Below are 18546 nucleotides of genomic sequence, written 5' to 3' on the forward strand. Positions count from 1 at the left end.
GCGGGGAGGGGCCGTGTCCCGGTGTGGGGATAACCGGGATAGCCGGGATGAGCCCTTCAGTGACGCCTCACTGGGACTGAGGGGAACGGCGGGGCCTCGTGTTCCGGTGTGGGGATAACCGATATAGCCGGGATCAGCCCTGCACTGACCCCGCACCGGCACTGAGGGGAGCGGCGGGGGGCTCGTGTTCCGGTGTGAGGGCAGCCGGGATAACCGGGATCACCGCTATCAGCGGGATCAGCCCTTCAGTGGCGCCTCACAGGGACTGAGGGGAACGAGGGGAGTCCCGACCGTGTCCCGCTGTGGGGACAGCCGGGATCACCGGGATCAATCCTTGACTGGCCCCTCACCGGCACTGAGGGGAGCCCCCATCGTGTCCCGGTATGGGGACAGCCGGGATCACCGGGATCAATCCTTGAGTGGCCCCTCACCGGCACTGAGGGGAGCCCCCATCGTGTCCCGGTATGGGGACAGCCGGGATAGCCGGGATCACCGGGATCAATCCTTGAGTGGCCCCGCACCGGCACTGAGGGGACCTGGGGGACTCGTTCCTGTCCCGGTTTGGGGACAATCGGGACAACCAGGATCACCGGGGTCACCCCTGCACTGACCCTGCACCATGGGGGCCGCGTGTCTTTAGTGAGACGCAAAAATAAAAAACCCAAAAAAAACAGAACCAAAAAACCAAAACAACAACAAAAAATCGGAAAGAAGCCAAAACCGAGAAGAGCCCCCACAAACAAACAGAAACATACAAAAACCCCCGCAACAATTGGTTCTTTTGGCGTGTTTTTTAGGTGGTTTTTTTTCGGTTCATTGTTACTCGGCTCCCGGCGCTGTTGCTTCGCCCTCGCGTCCCTGAAGTGTGAGCCAATGGCTACTGAAGCCTTAATAACATAAAAACCGCCTTAATAACATAATGAATGCCTTAATGAGGCTATTTCTTAATTGAGGCTCTCTGTTGTTGTATAGTGAGAACCCAGGCTGTGTTCCCTTGGTCTGTTGTATTTTGGGTCTTGTGCTGCGTTGTTTCTTTTGGAGCTTTTCAACTTTTCTGTAGCTGCAGGGGCTACAGAAATTTCCAAGAATTGGAAAATCTTGGAATTGGAATTCTTGGAATTGGAAATACAGAAATTTTCCAAGAATTTCCAACTTTTTTTTCCCTCCAGGAGGTTGTTTTGTTGGTTTTTTTTTGTTTGTTTTGTTTCATTTGTGTGTTTGTTTTTTACAGAATAACCTTTGGTGCTGTGAGAGCTCAGTAAAATGAAGAAGTCACCAGTGTAGAAGAACTTCACAGTGATGACTTTGTGTTTAGGTGCCTGAGTGTTGCTGTCATAACAAAGCACCTGAAGTGTTGGGAGGAACCTGTTCCTCCTTGTAAACGTGGTTTTAAAAGCATCACCCCTTCCCAAGGTGGTGGCTGTCATTCTCTGTGTTTCAGCACCAAATTTGTGCCCTCCGCTGAGTGTCCAGACTTCCTTTGGTAAGGGTAAACAGATTATTTTTTTTCTGTCTAAAATGACATTTTGTGGCAACATTTGGCGTGCCTTGTGCGGCTGCTGTGGCAGGCTGGGGGTTGATGTACATGTATGAAATGCATTTATCCCGTGTAATTGAGGCAGTGATTTGCTGAAGCAGAGGAGTTTAATTAGAGTGAGACCTACACAGCCCACTTAAAATGCTGTTTATGTCTTCTGCAGAGCAGCTTCCTTAGCAGTAGTAGATTTGGTCACTGTAAATTGCCACATCTCTGTGAAATCGTGGTTTCAGATTCATAATGACCAAAATTTACCAAAATTTAGTATTAACTGGGATGTTACCAGCACGAGCAGGTTTAGGGTTTGAGGTGGGTTCACTTGTGGGACTTTTTTCTGGACTTCAGGCACTGTGTTGATTCTGGATTTGCTCTGATTCTCCTCTAGATTGTTTAGTGGCTATAAAGGTTCTTTCAGTTGCAGATTTTTCCATCTGTCTAACAGGTAGTCAGCATCTTGCTGTGTGCTCGTTTTCTCACAGCATGTTCATACATCTTATTCCTGTTACTGAATTTAAATTCACCAGATTGGTTTCTTTCCATCACGTGTCAAGGGTTTGGATTAAAAAAAAAAAACAAACATTAAATGCATAAAGACAATTCTAAAAATAGCCTTTATTACCCAGGATAGCTTCACTTTGAAGTGTTTGAATGATGCTACATTAAAGTATGTTTGTAAGAGAAATAAGCAGTTAGTATAATCACTGTCTGGTTCAGCCTCTGATGGTCAACAAGATTGAAGACTTTAAAGGCAGTAATACTTTTGAACTTTTTTTTATGCATGCCAGAGATAGAAAGCACAAACTGGGTTGTTTTGCCTGCTTGGACTCACTTCTGGATGCTCAATATGAATTAGAAACTCAAATTGAAAATATTCTGTAAGGTCCAGGCAGACTCCAGCTGTCAGTCCTTGTTCACACCATAGCCAAGCCTGCTTTCAGGTGGTCAACTAGCTTCCTCTAGTGTAGTTTTGTTTGCAAACATACCCTTTTATGATAGATTTATTGCAAATTTTCTACCTTGACAATTTCTGGCAGGCTCCCACCTGAAACCCACTGGAGATTTTTGCCAAAAATGCTCTTTGTTTACCCTAAATGTTTAATTTCCAAGTGAGGTTTCCAGCAGTCTCAGCTATTCAAAATGGAACTTTTACTGATCATATGCTGTATTAAAATGATTTCAGGTGAAAAATTTGCTGTCGTGGGAAAAGTGCCATTTAAAGATTTTGTGGGACTCTTGGTGGCATAATTGAAAATATTGGTGCACCTAGCCTGGAAGTGTCTTCTGGGATACTGTGTGATAGGCATGGGATATTGACTGGAATATCAGCTTTCAGATGGTGTTGTTCCAGTTTCCCTTGTACATTTTTTTTTTCCCTCCTAATTAATATCTTGTCATGGAAAAGCAGCTCCGAGGAGCTGGGACAGCTGGGTTGGTGTTGTCTGCAGGAATGGGCTGGGTGAAAACCAAAAACTAAATCGCAATTTAAACAGCTACATTGATCTACAGAGCAACATTCTGATATTTAAATAAAAGCTCAGGATGAAGACTGGATTTTTTTGTTGCTCTTGTTAGGTCTCTTAAGAGCAGTTTTATGGTTGTGGCTGGGTTTCCTGGTGTTGAGAAATATTTTGGTGGTGAAAGGTTTTCATACTGCTCAGTGGAGTAGAGTGCACCGAGGAATGTGTGTCTATAATGAAAGGTAAAAAAGGTTTAACCTCCAGGCTGGCCGTTCCCACATGCAGGAAGAATTACCACAAAACAATGACAATTGCATGTGGAAGCCTTGGTTTTTATCTTCTGTGTGTTTTACCTCTTATCAGGAGGAGGATTGGAGGAAATGGTTTTAAAAATATCACAGGCGGGTGACTGACATGACGGGTGCATCCATATAAATAAGTTTTTGTGCTTAACACATCCATGTGTGTGAGGTGTAAAAAACATTTGAAAATAAGCTATAAATGCAGTCAGTTGGGGTTTTTTTTGAGAAATGCTGGGTGTGAGTGACTGGCAAAAAGCTGATACTGCTTTTCTTTTCTTTGGCTTCTACGTGTTGCCCACATCTGTTATTCCCAGGATCTTCAAACACGGGCATGAATGCTTATAAACTTATTTGCATTTCTGCTACTGCTACAAATTTGCTCTGCTCTCAGTCTGGAGTGAAGGGGCGGTGGAACACGAGGGGTTTGCATTTTGCAGGCAAGCCTGTTGTGGGTAGGTGGTGTTCTCTGTGCTGACAGTGGTAATTAGAGCGTGGTGTTTTGTTTGCTAACACCATTTTGAAAGGAAAAAAACAACTCCAAAAAACCAACCCAACAACAACCAAAAAACAAACTCCCGTCTACATTTAGGTTTGGCTTCTCTTTCTCTTTATTTCTCTGCCTGTCACCTAGCAGAAGCGCACGTGATATTTATTCACTGTGGTGGGATGGATCACAATAGCTGTGAAAGGCTTGGAGTGTGCAGCTGTTCTGAACAGGAACGAACCTCATTCTTCATGTCAGGGGTGCTTTAGCCTGGTATTTTAACCATACATTTAACAAAACGTTACTGCACAGGGTGATGTGTGGTGGGGAGCGTTCCTGCTGCACTGGGAATTCCTGCACCTTAAAATTTCTGCTTTTTGTGGCAGATTTCACGTGAATGCAACCAGTGGGCTGATGCAAAGGCTACACCATCACTTAGAAAGATAATCCACGTTATAAAAACACTCTGGGTGAGGTGGCCTTGCTGCAGGAATAGTGATGCTGTGCCTGACACGGGTGACCTCAGTGCCTTTCTGACGCAGGCAGTCCCTGCTGCTGGTGTGCAGCAGCAGTGGATGTCTTGCAGTGCTCTGCCTTGACCAAAAACCCTCCCATTTCTGTACAGATGAGATAGTTTAGGTGGTTTTCTATGCTGCATGTTGGCTCCATCAAAGCAGTATAGCAAATATTTGTGCTATGTGCTTGTGGGTGCGCCGTGGGCCTTGCGGGGTCACTTGCTGTTTTGTCTCAGTGCCTGTTTCTGATGTGCTCGTTATCTTGCAGTGCTGCCACTTGAGGATGGGAAATTTTAATCCCCAACTCTTGTCACCTAGGGCTTAGCAGGAGGTGCAGAATGTTTTTCAGGGGTTATGTTAGAGCTCAGGAGCCCCAGATGAAAAAGCAGCACACGTCCTTGAGTGAGTGGAACCACCCAGAGCTGAGGGTCAGATTTTCAAGGACTCAAAACCATTATCTGATTCTTCAAGGTTAGTAGGATGCAGCTGTGATTTCTTCGCTGTTACATTTGGCAGAAATGTAACGTAGTGCTTGCCGATGTGGGGAATGCATAAAATCGTGCATAAATTCTGAACCAACATCACAAAATTACCAAGATTCCAATTTAGACAGCTGTTGTAAAATAGCATTAAATGGTTCCTGAAATCACTCATTTTTCCACCAAAATGAATATTTCCTCTAGTTGTCTCCCTGACTTGAGCTGTGTCCCTTTCCCGGGTTAGGAAACAATAGCCTTCATCTCCTGCTCTTTGTAATCAATGTCTCGTGGATCTCAGTCTTCCCCACATCCTTTTTCTCTGTTTATGAGGTGGAAAAAAGGGAAAGGTGGCAAAAACCACCTTGAACATTATTCATATAACATAGTATCAGATAGAGTAAGTGGTAAGGACCGCTGTCCAAGATATGTCAAGGTACAAAAGACTCACTGAATTATGTATGGTACCATGTTGACACAAGCTAAGGTGAAATTTAGGAGATAATTACTAAACAAATTACTGTTGTTTGCTAATCTAACACAGTCAAATCTAATCAACACAAAAGAACATGTCTTATAGGAAAAGTTCCAATTTGAAAAAAAAAAAAAAAATTCATTAAGTGTGTGCCTTGAGCAAGGGCCTCTGGTGCTGCTGCTTTCTAAGGTGTACTGGTGATCGCACAAAACATTTTTTGATTAAATTGTCCAAATTTACAAAGCTTGGAAAAGCTTTGGAATATTTCTGCATCTGCTCTGCAGACTGTGAGGTGGCTTTTCTGGGAAGGGATGTCCTCCAGCAGAGCAGACAGCTAGAGCATGGATTGTAAAATAAACAGAAAAAAAGGGAGACTGATCAGATGTGACTTGTAAGAGTGCAGAGACTGAGAACTTTTTGTGCCCTCGATCTAGACATCAGCCAAATTGCTTGCTGTCTTGGGACAGAAAAATTAATGGAACTAGAGGAAGAGTGAGGCTATATATCCCATCACAGGCTGCACTTGTTGTTTCTTTTGTGTGTGTGTGTTTTTTTGATTTTTTTTTTTTTAATAAATGATTCAAATAATTATGAAAGGGATTGTTTGTTTACAGGTCTACAAAGGGGTCTCAGTAGAGGCCATCCTTTTCAGTACAGAAGCTGGACAGGATAGAGGGAGCCTGGGGCTTTCCAAACGCTGTCAGCTGTGTCAGGCTTGGGGTGAAACCTCACAAAATCCTGGGGAGAGATTTGCGCTGGCTGAGCCAAGCAGGGAAGCATCAGACTCTGATGTGGAGGCTTGTATTAAATTACTCCAGCTGAGAAAATTAACCTTAATTTTCAGTCCAGCACACAGCAGGCTCAGATCGGGAGATGGGGCAGAAATGTTAATTTCTCTGAAAGCTGACAAGGAAGATAATTGTTTTAGGAAGCAAGAGGCAGGGAACCAGCATTCTTGTGTATCTTGGAAATACAGTACTTGAGTAATGTTTTGTGATCTCCTGAAAGCAGTATTAGAGGGAAGGTTTTTTTCCTCTGTGCCTTGGTCACAGAAGTCTGTAGATTAAAAATGTGCCTTATATGTTATTAATGTTTTACTCTTGTCTGTTGCAGGAATTTGTTTTATTAGCCCTGACTGTCCTAAAACCAGATTTTTTTTCCCTTTTCTTTAAGTAAAGAGGTAGAGGAAGAATTTTTTAGTGTCTTGTCTCAACTTGAGGTTAATGTTTTGAGGGTGCAAAATAAAAATACTCAAAATCAAATTAAAAAAATGCTGCAAAATCAAAATACTTTTGAGGGTGCAAAATAAATGAGGGCTGAAAGAGACGAAGATGCAGTGGCAGATTCTTTATCTAAAACTGCCCTGGAACAGGTTGTTGGAGCTGTGGAGAGGTGACTCCTGTGTTCAAAGGCTGGCTTTTGTTATGCTCACGTACCTGCATTATTTCAGGGCCATTGTGTTTGCTCACTGTTGTGTTTCAGGTACCGATGTGCAGCTGCAGTTGCGAGCCAGAAACACAAAGGTGAAGTGCCCCCCAACAGAAAGTGAGACCTGTTTTTAAAATATTTATGCCTTCTGTGCTGTTTCTGTGCCCCACTCCCCATGTTTTATGTCGTCATTAGCTTACCTGGGAAAGCAACAATTTACCCTGAGACCTCTGTGGTGCTTCACCTCTCTGCTTTGTTGTAATTTGAGTGCTGAGATCTCCAACTTGTGTCTGACTGGTTCAGTGCCAAAGCAGTTTTGTGCTGTATTTTACTAATGAGTTCTTAATTGCCCTTTCAGCTCAAGTCCCAGTGGCATTTTTGCACTGGTGTGTCCCCGCTGTGCCCTCATCTCAGCCTGCAGGTTTCTTTTCATGCCTGTGCAAGCATTCTTTAGGAGCTGTAAGGGAACACTAAGAGTGAAAAGCTGCTTTCCTCGAGTAGACCCCCTGCTTGGTATCAAGTGCCTTGGGTAAGGGTTAAATTTTCCAGCAGGATATTGTTGTTCTGGGTTTTTTGTTTTTGGTTTTTTGTTTTTTTTTTTCCAGTCCATAGTAAGAACCAAAAACAAAGAAAAAAAACCCAGAAAACCCCACATGAAAAGAGTCATGTAAATTGCTTAGAAAAGCAGTGAGCTGATGAGTCTTGAGAGGCTGTATTTATTTTTTTTTTTATGTACAAAACTTGTGATGCTGAAAGTAAAAGTGACTCCTGTGAAGGTCTTTGTGCCCTTTTCCCTTTCCAAATGTGGTTTGTAGCACAAACCAGTAGATTTGTCAGTGCTGGCTGAGAGTGTAGAGTGAGTGGCTTCTGAATTTTGGGTGGAACTGTGTCCTCATTTATTTTATCTATTTTTTTTTCCTTTTTTTTTTTAACAAATCTACTTGTTTGCTCAGAGCTTGGTGAGGTTGTGGGATTTGTCCCCTCCTTGTTAAAATCTTGGCACATGCTGTGATAGGGACTGGTGCTTCTGCCCTGCTTTGATTTGTCAGATGTGGATTATCAGAAAGCCTGAGCTAAACCCAAGCTGAACCTGTGCCCAAAACAGCTGAAATTGGTGCTCAATATTGGTCTTTTTGCCTTATCTTCAAACTCAGCCTAATCCATCAGTCGAGTAATTAATGTTCAATGCCAAGCAATAAACATAGCTGGACAAAGAGCTGCAAAATTGAAATTTAGCTGCATTGAAAGTGAATGTCTCAGTTCCTTGTGAATTGTTCTTGTCTTGTGAATTATTTTTATGTGAGGGTCAGGTGAAGCAAAATGAATTACAATTTTCAAATTAATAAATTCGAGCCATGTGAGCTCTTTGTTTTCAGGGAGTTTAGTGTTGCATTTTCTAATAGATAAATAGCAGATGGAAAGAAAAAACATAATAAAACTTTGGTTAAGTGAAGACTGGGTAATGCAGGAATTTTCTTCAAAGAAAATGCCTGAGGAAACTGTTTAGTAAGATAAAGCAATTTGGAGCCTAGGCCTATTTTTTATTATTAATTTGACAGGGACGGGAAATTAAAATAATCCATCTCTTTGAAAAGTCTTGGGTGTAGAGGTGGGAGGAGAGAAAGATATGTAAGCCTTCATACTTATACCTGCCCTTGTCCCACTGAAGTGGCAACATTTGGTGAAACTTGTTTTTCCAGGTTACTGGGCTCAATTTTTCAAATCTCCTCAGAAAATCCTACGTACAAAATTACATCCATCCGTATCTACCTGACGCTGATTTCTTTGTTTCACTTATCTTTGTGTCAGACTGGGCGCTCTTGCCTGTGGATCTCTTGTGGGTTTGACAGTACTGAATTTATTTGACTTCAAAAAGAAGAAAAAAGGGGAAAAGGAGGCCAAAAAAAAAAAAGTATTTTAGTGGAATTTTAGTGTTGTTAAGTCAGACATTTAGAGAAACACATCAGACTGAGTGGAATTGTATAGGTCTGTGTGGGGACTGAAAAATAGAAGACAAAGGAAATCTGTGCGACAGATTTGTATTGGATATCCTGATAATATTTAATCCTAAAGAAAGCAGTGTTTTGGAAAACAGATGATACCTCAGCCAGGCTACGTTGTTATCCAAATATACATCAAAACCACATATGTATTGGGGTATTTTTGGATGGACAAAGGGTAATTAAAACATGCTGCCTTTTTTTTTTTTTTTTTGTTTGTCCTCCCCCCAAAAATTTCCTCAGCTTTACTGTCCTCAGATGGGTGATACTAAGGTACTGAAAACTGCAGAGATGCTCTTAAAAATATGACTAAGAGACTTGGAATTCCCAAATCTTTGTTCTTACTGTCTGAATACATTGGTCTCAAAGGTTGGGTCTGGCACAACTTCCTTTTTCTGTTTTTTATCTGCAAAACATACAGCAATTTTAGTGCTGTCTTTTCAGAGAAATTATGTGGAAAATTATATATATTTGGAATATGTCTCTTTTTTTTTTCTTTTTTTTTGAGGAGGAAGTGAATTATTTCTCTTAATAAGTACCCTGTGGTTTTCAAGTGGAGGCACTGTGCCACCACTGGCTTTGGTAGGACCTTGGAAAGCCAGGGTGTCCTGCTGCCAAGTTGGAATTATAAAGTATTTGTTGGGACTTGCATTTTCCAGGAGCAGCAGAGAAAGGGAGTCTGGGTCTCTGAGACACGCCTTGCTGACTTTTCATCCCAGATACATCCTCTGCAGGCTGGGCTGGTTGTTGCCTTTGATCTTTGTTGCCTTCCACATGCACTTTTTTGTAAAACTTCACTGCTGAAATACACGTTTTCAACAGGAAACATGACAGTTGCATGACTTAATTTTATTTTTATTTTATTTTTTTTTGCAGGTTTGTAACGTTCAGTTAGTGTAAGCTGGCTTATCCGTGCATCTTGAAAAGTGAGGATTTGCTGTTAGTTTTGGGAAGAATTGTTACAAAAAGGGTGAGAAAAAAAGGGCCTGCCCCTTTTATAAATCTGTCTGCATACTCCCTTTCTTGCTAGTATATACTAGTATAATTGCCCACTTTGGTGTTTATTTTAATACACTGAAGGCCTTTTTTTTTTTTTTTAACCTTATTATAGCTTAATGTAGATGGTTGTAAGTGAGCTTGGCAAGTTTGGATGCCTGCAGTGGGTAGTGGGTTAGGCCTGAGACTTCAAGGGGATGAAAGACACCAGGGTGGGCTTTGCCTCCAGGCTACAATTAAGATCAAGGCTTGTTAGTAAGATTCCTACTATAAAGGTTGTTGACTGTCTGCTTCCTTCTGTTTCTCCTCATTTTTCAGCTGGTGACTGTAGTAAATAAGCCTGACAAGGGTTGTTCCTTATCGTGGATTCCAGATCTCCTGTGGCAAATCTTCCATATCCTATTGTCCCCGTGGAGCCTGACAAGCTCAGAACTAATTTGTTTTTTGGTTTTTTTGGTTTGGGGTTTCTCTTTTTTTTTTTCGTGGGGGACACGCACACAGTTGCACAAAAAGCATGTGGATGTTTCCAATCCTTCTGTGGCTGCCATGAAGCAGTGGGAAGGCAGCAGTGCAAATGGGAGCCATGTGAGCCTTGACTCTGCAGTTGGGCCCACGATCTCCTCATCAAATGTTGCCATGGAGCACTGAATTTCTTAAATGGCCCACTTACCCCTCTGCACAAAGTTAGAAAATCATTCAGTCTCTTCCTCATATCCACATGCTAATTTTTGGTTCATTTTTTTTTTATCTCCGGGACAAAGTTGCATTATTGGCGAAATTGTAACCCGTGTGCTTTTAACGCAGAGTAAAGTTAAACAAAAGAGCAACTAAATATTACTCAGGGTGCATGTAATACAAAAATGTCTTAGTCCCCTAAATTTCATTAGGGAACAAAGCTCTTTCTAAATTTTTTTTCTTCTTTGGCTTTTAGATTTATCTGTAAGTTCCACATGAAGGTTATTATTGAATCATTCTTCAGTGTCAAACAAGTAATGTGGCCAGAGGAGTGGGAGGATTATTGTGAGATGGGGACAGGAAAGATGCTGTGTTATTTGTCTTCATGTTTGTGGGCACAGTCGTGTTCCTCCAAAAAGAAATGAGAAAAGAGGAACTCCCTATTGGATCAGTAGTAGTTCTAAGATTAATGGAGTGAGAGTTGAGGTTTTTGTCAGGTATTTTAATGTTCTTACTCCTGAAGTATTGGAGTTAATGGAATTTTAAATTAACACGAGAGAATATCAATTTGTATGAAATATATCACTGGAAATATGCATAAATATAGGCATTATCTTATTTCCTTCTGTTAGAAAATGTGGTAATAGCTAGTTTTAATCTTTAAAAGCAATCTTGAGCTTTTCTTGACTGGTTTAAATCTCCAATTATCTACTTATAAGTACATGTAGCATCTCCTGAATAGTCCCTCTTCCCTGATTATGAATTTACTATTAACTTTCTTCTGATTATTAGGTTATGATCTGTAGTTTGGGCAGTGTCAGAAGGAAGCAAACTGAAGACTATAATAGCAGTGTGTGGTCTTCTATTCTGAACTCCCTGTGGATAGCTCCCATTATTCCTCAGCGAGAAAGCACTTAGGTTAATTGCTCCATTTCAAAGACATAGTAGCTCTTTCTGGTCTGTAAGTAGCCTTCCAAGCATAGCTGCTGAGGTTTGGAGCACCTGCAGCCTGACCAATTTGGGGAAAAAAAAAATAAAAGCCATTAGTCAGCATGGGGAAAAAAAAAAGAAAAAAATGAAGTGGTGAAGTTCAGAATATTATCAATGATGCTGTGTTGGAGCAGCCTGGAAGATTTGGCTTTTGGTCTATGCCTGGTGCTATCCAAAACAACATATAAAATTCTTTGTGGGCCCATTTTAAGAGTGTCTTGTTCATTCAGAAGGGCCTGTGTGCGCTGTTTGTTCCGAGGGCAGAGGCACCAGCCAACAGCTGATTCCTCCTCAGAGGGAAACATTGCCTAATGGCCATCACAGGAGCCAAAGACCACGGGGACAAAGTGCTAAAGATAAACAGCTCAATCCCCGACTGTTCAAAGGCCTCAATAAAGCCTCTGATCTACACATTTGGGGTGGGACCCTGCTGTCCCCACCTGCAGGCTGGCCCTGGGGCCCTGGCATGGAGAGGGGCTGGTGCTGTGCCCCCCAGGGATGGAACACTGCCTTTCTGTGGCTCCAAACCCAAAACTTCTCTGCAGCTTTGCTTTGTCATGACCAGGGAAGGGGGAAAGAAGCGACTGCTCTCATTTTGTGGAGGTGGTGAATGGGAAGAGCCTACAGGGGCTGGATGCTGAATGGCACTTGGGGGTGCTCCTCTGGTCTAATGGACTCTGAGGGGCTTTTTAGCCTGCCATAAAGAGAGGCTGGTTCCAGAAATTTGGGTAGCAGTAAAAATGTGGTCTATTTTTACAGAATGATTGTATTTTACTTCATTTTAACAAGCTTCACCAACAGCTGGACTGTTAAATTGTGACGCTCCAAAAATTCAGGAGGCTGTTCTAACTTTTCTGAGCAGAAACACAGTTCCTACCTTTCTACTCCAAATATGTGAAAGACAAAATAAGATTTCACCTCTCTTTTATATGTTTGTCTTTCTTTCATGATGAAATTTTTGCCTGGCAGAAGTATTTGAACTGTGAAAGGTCACATAAGCTTTACACATTGGAAGCTGGTGGGGTGATGAATTTAGTGAGTAGGTGGGTGCATTGGGGCAGGTTAGTTTGAGGAGATTGTTTTATTTCATCTCTTGAAATACAGAGCAATGCATCTTTTTTTTGGAAATACAGTGCTGTACATCTGTTGTTAAGATTTGCCTTTAGAATGAATGAAGTGCATGCAGTCACCTTATAGTGAATGAATAAGGAATATGCCCTCATTTATTGCCTGTATTTTTAATTTTTTAGTGGTAACTGGTAGTTGTTAAATAAGTAGGGAACTCCTTTGGTCTTTTTTGCTGTATTCATGCTTAAACTGTGTGTGGTTTATCCATTCACTGAACACTGCAGTCAAGTCTGTGTTCTCAGGACATAAAAGAGATAAGGGGAAAAGAGATTTGGATTTTTACTTTGTTGTTGTTGTAATTGTTTAGCTTTCAGAAAAGCAGTAAGGTACAGCATTACTGTTTGCAGTGATGCTTTTTTGTGCTGTGTAGGTCAGACTAATTTTCATGAAGGCAGTTTTCCCCCCCTCTTGAAGAGAAGTACATAATAGGCATTGTGCACAGCCAGGAGTCCTTGAGCTTTTGCTGATGGGTTGGAGGAGTTGAGTGCTTTGGAGATGGAGTCTGGCTGAGCTTTTCCGGAGGCAGATCCTAAATGTGGACTAATAAGTAATATACTCCTTTCAAAAGGACAGTGAGCACTGTGGAGGAGATGAAAGCTGGGAGAAATAGCATCTTCATTTTATGCTTTCTTTGAAAATGCTTTTTTTCAGGGCTGCACAATAAAATGTGGGAAAGCAGGAAAACTGTATTTTCCGTTTGTTTTGGTGTTCGGGGTATTATTCTTGGTTGTGTCTCCTCGTTCTGTTGAGGTTGTGTTTTATCACAGGGGTACTAATAGTGTTGTCTAAACAGAACTTTCATTTTTAGCTGTTCTTCATCACTGTAATGAAACAGTGATGTGCGCATGGGAAACCGGTATCACTGTATCAAATGAATTTAGTCTCGGGCCTCAGAGACCTTGTTAGTGCATCTTTAAATAAATAAACAGGCTGCTTTCTTCTGCTACTCTTGACCTCACTTTTTCTGACTCACACTTCATTCGCTTCATCGTTACGTAAATAGAAACTGCAATTCTCTTGCTTTGTTTTTTGTTATAAAAAGTTTGGGTTGATAAGAAAGCCTCTAGTGCAGGTATTTTTCACTGAATGCTGCTCTACTCTGTTATAAAAATAACATAAAATAAACAAACCCTTCCTTTTGAACTACACACATATGCATCAGTACCCTATGTGCTGTCTGTTTGGGTTGTCTGCTACTGCTTTGCAGTCTTTAATTGAAATATTTTTAGAAACATTGTCTTTCAGAGGAGGATTTCTGTGAAAACATTTCACAAGAGACTGTATTTTTCCATAATTAACAAGAAGCAAAAGGGAATCTGGCAGGCAAAGGAGAGTGCATGCATGTGTGCTTGAGCGTGCATTGCTTGTGTTTCCTGTCCCGTGCTTATTACTGACCCATGGCCAGGCAGTTAGTGCCCCACAAATATTTAAAATGCCTTCATTTCTGGAGTCACTAATTGCAAAGGCATTGTTCCAGCTGTCCACACCCAAATATTTGAGTTTTTGTTCTTGCTTACAGGTGCACAGATACGCAGTAGATTTTCAGAAATGGCCAGCTGGTTAGTGATGGAACTAGAAAACTTTTTTTCTTTCTTTTTTTTTTTTTTTTTTAACTGAGATTAATTTTTCAGTGTATGTTTTGGTAACGTTTTCGTTTCTGTTGCATTTTTAGGGAATAGAAAGGTGGAGTATGACAGCTATAATAGTAAATGCGGTGGTGGTTTAGAGATGTAAATACTAAAGCTTTATGCTTGAAAACCAATGCTTAAATTCATATATTTTGCTGCTTTTGAATGCTATCCACTTGTCTGATCAAGGGAGAGGCATTTTGAAATGTTACTGGGTACAGAATTGAGCAAGGGTTAGGAACAGTTCAGTCAACTGCAGTTAAAGCTGCTCCTCCTAACCTGAAAATGCCAATTTTTGGGGAAGCCAAGGTAGTTAAATCTGTACCTAGATTTATTTCTCCATGTCCAGGGGCAAGGAAAAAGCTTCCTTCTACTCTTGCTTGGAGAGCAGAGTCCCTTCAGGGCCTGGTCATGATTATTTACTTCTGCACTTCAGATGGAAACCTGCACAGAGCATTTAATCCCTGCCCAAGCACCATTGTATTCAGTGCATGTAGTTTAAATTTAAATGCCTCATCTGGCTTTTTCTTCCTTTTGCATCCTGTTTTTAGTCTGTGAGTGAACATGCAGCCTTTTCTCAGTCACTTCACTTAAGTTGTGTATAAATACATGGGATTCTTGAGAACATCTTAAGTCAAGCACAGGTTGCCAAGTTGCTTTGCCATAGAGCAAAAATATTCCCTGTAGCATCATATATTTTGTTCTCTGCAGAATCCAGTGTTTAAGATACTTATGTTGGGTTGCTGGCATTTGCTACACCCTCTGCTTTGCTGTGAAGCTTAGTAGCAGCTTTCACGTGGCAGTCTTCCAGATGAATATTGATTACCTTGAATTATGTTAAATATTCTGTACTTTGGGTGATAGCAGGCATTGAGTTAAAAACAGAGCCACGGGGAAGAGCTTGTGTGTAGTAATTTCCCGTCCCCCAGCTTTCTGACAGGTTTTTAATTTGAGACCATTCAAATATGTTTAATTGTTGGCACTGAAACCTTACTTATTATAATCCAGTTTCCTGTTTGCAAGTATCACCAATTCTCTGGCAAAGTGAATTTGGGGAGGAAAGTAGAATAAAATTACAAGCATACTTGTATTTTTATATTCCCCGCACACACACACAACCCTCAAGCTAGTTATGCAAAACTGTTAATCACCCCAGTGGTTATAACAAGATTATCTTGCTTTTTAAACAGGTGTGGGGAAGATGGAGAAGACTTTGAACAGAATTCATCCAGTTTCTGATCCAGAAGCAACCTATTTTCTACAGGTGTCATGGGAAAAGGATTTAGGCACTGGCTTTGCTTTACTTCTTAGTGATTGTCAGTGTGCCTGGACTGGGACAGGTAATGGAAAGAAAAATGCATTAATTTAAATTATTACTGCTCTTAATTGTTCCTTTTAAAACACTTTCTAATCTGTGCCCCACAGCTTGTGTGGAAATTCCATGGGCATTTTGTCCCCAGTGATGGAGGAGGTGGGGTTCATGATCTTCTGGGATGTGGCCAGAGAACTTTGAAATCTGGAGAGGTTGTGTGTCAAAGCTAAAACTAATTCATTCAGCACATGGATATGCAATGTTTTGTTCTTTCTCAAGAATGTATAATTTCTTGGAATGATGCTGAAATAACACTTCTGTGTCTTCTCCAGATTCTCAAACAAATGTGTATGCATGTTCCATTTGTAAATTGGAGCCCATAAAGCCTTTAATTGCAGATGTTTTTTAAATATTTTCATGGAATTTAAATAGCCAAAGGTAGCTGTATTTTGTAATGAAGGGAATTTTTGTGAAGGAAAAGGGACAATAAATTATCAGTAGGAAAAACTTAGCCTGTGGGATTTTTTCGCCCCTCTGAAACCTCAGTAAGAGGATGGGTCTTTGCATATGTGCATGATTCTCTCATTCATGCCCAGTGGAAAAAGTCCTTGAGAAATGTCAAATACTTGATCAAAAGCCCTTCTTTCAGTAACAAAAATATTTCAAAGGGAGGACAGAATTATGTATTTTGAGCAAATTGTAGACAAAACCATTTTCTGGACTCCTTGTCTGAATTATAAGACATATCTATGTAGTTCCTTTCCTCCTTCCTTCTCCTTACCCAGTGGGTGTTGTTCCTCCTCAGTTCCTACACAAGCCAAGCTCTCATATAGGTCTGAGATTAGATAAATGCAAATTGAAATCAGCACATAAATTAAATCTGCTCTTCCATATTCCTGTTAACATTTCAGACACTCCATTGATCAGGGCTTCCTGCACAAAGCACATACATGTATTCCAATACTGATTCCTGGAAATGAAAGATTTTTCTTTCTTGGCTTGACAGGAGTAAAGTCAAGTTATTTTGAAAACAAAAAAAAAGGGTGTTAACACTGACAAATACTGTTTTTCCTGTTTGAAGGATCTTCTCGTTCTTAGGTGACTTCAAAATCCCCAGTTTAGAATTCACAAAAAGAGGATTCTTATTTTTGCAAGTGAAGGCTGTGCCACTATAGCTGGGAGTGTGTAGAAAAAATAGGTGGACACAGTTCTCATTTTGTTGAGTTCCTGCGTCTGGTAGAATGGAGGACAATGATTCCCCAAAACAGAGGGGCAGTGAAAGCAGGATGACCTCACTCCATTAACAAGGAAAGAAAGAGACCCACAATATTTCTGCTGTCAGCATTGGGTGCTCATCCAAAGGAAAGTTTTTTCCTGTTCTGGAAGAATCTTATCCCTTTCTAATAAATTATTACTGAATTTCTATTTCTATTCTTACTGAATTTCTGAATTCTTACTGAATTTCTTCTATTCAGTCCCTTGAATAATTTCATTGGGGGTTGATGTTGTTGTGCATAAGGCTTTCCTACTGTACTGATCTGTGCTTTCATTCAACAAAACATTTTGGTCACTTTCTAAAGTTATTACATCATTTTTGAGACTGCTTACATTTTAAATTCAAAACCTGGAGGGAGGGAAAGCAACGGTCAGAATATTCCTGCTGTGGGAAATCCCTTTTGGGTTTCCCATGCTGTGGATTATTTTCCTTGGCAAGACCTACCAGGGAGAGAGAGGGAGCTGCTGATGGAGTTGTCTTTTATGGGTTTTGTATGTTTAATGTGATGATGAAATGTGTTAGGAGTCCTGTTTAAGGAGAGAGGGAAAACACTGAATGTTGGAGGGGAGGAGAAGCACACAAATACACAATGTAATCTAGTGTGTTATTACCTTGGTATTGGGTTAAAGAAATACATCTGTGAGGATTTATGCATATCATATTTCCCTAATGATTGATCAGTTCTGCTGGTTTTAAATCACAAAGGAACATGCAGCATATATAGGGAAAATAGAACCAAAACCCAACAAACCCTCAGTGCTCTGTTGCAGTATTTTAGTGTCTTTCTTTTTATCACTTTCTTACTGTTATTAGAAGTTTACCTTCTCAGTATTGAAATCACTGTTCCAGACAAGTGCTTCCTTTATAAACTTTTCAGACTTTCCTTTTTCTACTCCTTTTTGTCTTTTTGCTGCAAGGGATTCCACATTTCACTCTGTTTTGGGTGATTTTAGGCAACTAGAATTGTGGATCAGTAGCAATAAGGAAATAATCAATTTTCAGATGGGGGAAAAAAGGGGACAGAACTTCTGAAAACCCCAGTATTCCTGCTACATTTCCACAAGTGGAAATGACACACCAATGTGTGTTCAAGGGAAAAATAATCTCCTAATATTCCATGGAATCACAGAATTACAGAATGCCTTGGGTTGCAATGGAATTTAAAGGTCATCTAGTCAGTGTGTGTCTGTATATACATATATATATATTTTTTTTCTTAATTATATATATATAAATATATACTTTAAGATATATATGTCTTGCACTATGTATATATATAGCAAATATATAAATGCAGTATTTTATATATATAAATGTATATTAATAGATGCTTCGTATGTAATGTGTAATGCACATACTTGTTCCCACACATATGGATATTTATTCCTCACGTGTCTTCTTCTGGTAGTGTCTGAATCAGACATTTCTAGGGAGGCTGCTGACATAGAAATGGACAGAGAAAAATATGTGGAAGAGCTGAGGAAAGCACTGATAGCTGGAGAAGAGTCAGCTGGCAAATACAACTTTGTGATTTCAAGAGATGAGCAGAATAAGGCCTGTCACTTTTCTTATGAAAGGAACCTGAAAGATGGCTCTGTAAGTAGATAAACGTTTAAATTTAACTGTTAAACCATGAGAACGAAATACATTTTTGTATTTTGTTATGGTCTTTAAAATCAGATGTGTGATACTCACTCCAGATTGAATGAGTGTTGTGAGCTCTTGCATGGGCCAAGCTCGAAAGAAAGTGAGTGGTTTGGGGTGGATGCTGCCCTTTTCAAATTGTAGCCTCCTGTGCACTTTTGTTTTCCTTGTTTCTTTATCCTCTCTCCATACTACTCATCTAAATTAGAGAAAAAAAAAATTT

General features: G+C 40.5%; 1 protein-coding gene across 5 annotated transcripts in view; it reads left to right on the top strand.

Moving 5' to 3' along the window:
• Positions 1-49: 49 nt before the first annotated feature.
• The window catches only part of XRCC4 (X-ray repair cross complementing 4), a 144576-nt gene continuing 126079 nt past the window's right edge, over positions 50-18546 (top strand). Inside the window, exons 1-4 of one of the 5 annotated variants that reach the window (XM_066569117.1) lie at positions 50-106; positions 1232-1483; positions 15282-15431; positions 18088-18275. In XM_066569117.1, the coding sequence (XP_066425214.1) occupies positions 15293-15431; positions 18088-18275 (327 nt within the window). In that variant the 5' untranslated portion in view covers positions 50-106; positions 1232-1483; positions 15282-15292. Of the gene's footprint in view, positions 1490-9550; positions 9645-13982; positions 14023-15281; positions 15432-18087; positions 18276-18546 lie in introns of those variants that run through there. The other 4 variants (XM_066569118.1, XM_066569119.1, XM_066569120.1 and 1 more) reach the window with 4 other exon arrangements.

The sequence above is a fragment of the Molothrus aeneus genome, chromosome Z (genome assembly GCF_037042795.1).
Source record: "Molothrus aeneus isolate 106 chromosome Z, BPBGC_Maene_1.0, whole genome shotgun sequence".
NCBI lineage: Eukaryota > Metazoa > Chordata > Aves > Passeriformes > Icteridae > Molothrus > Molothrus aeneus.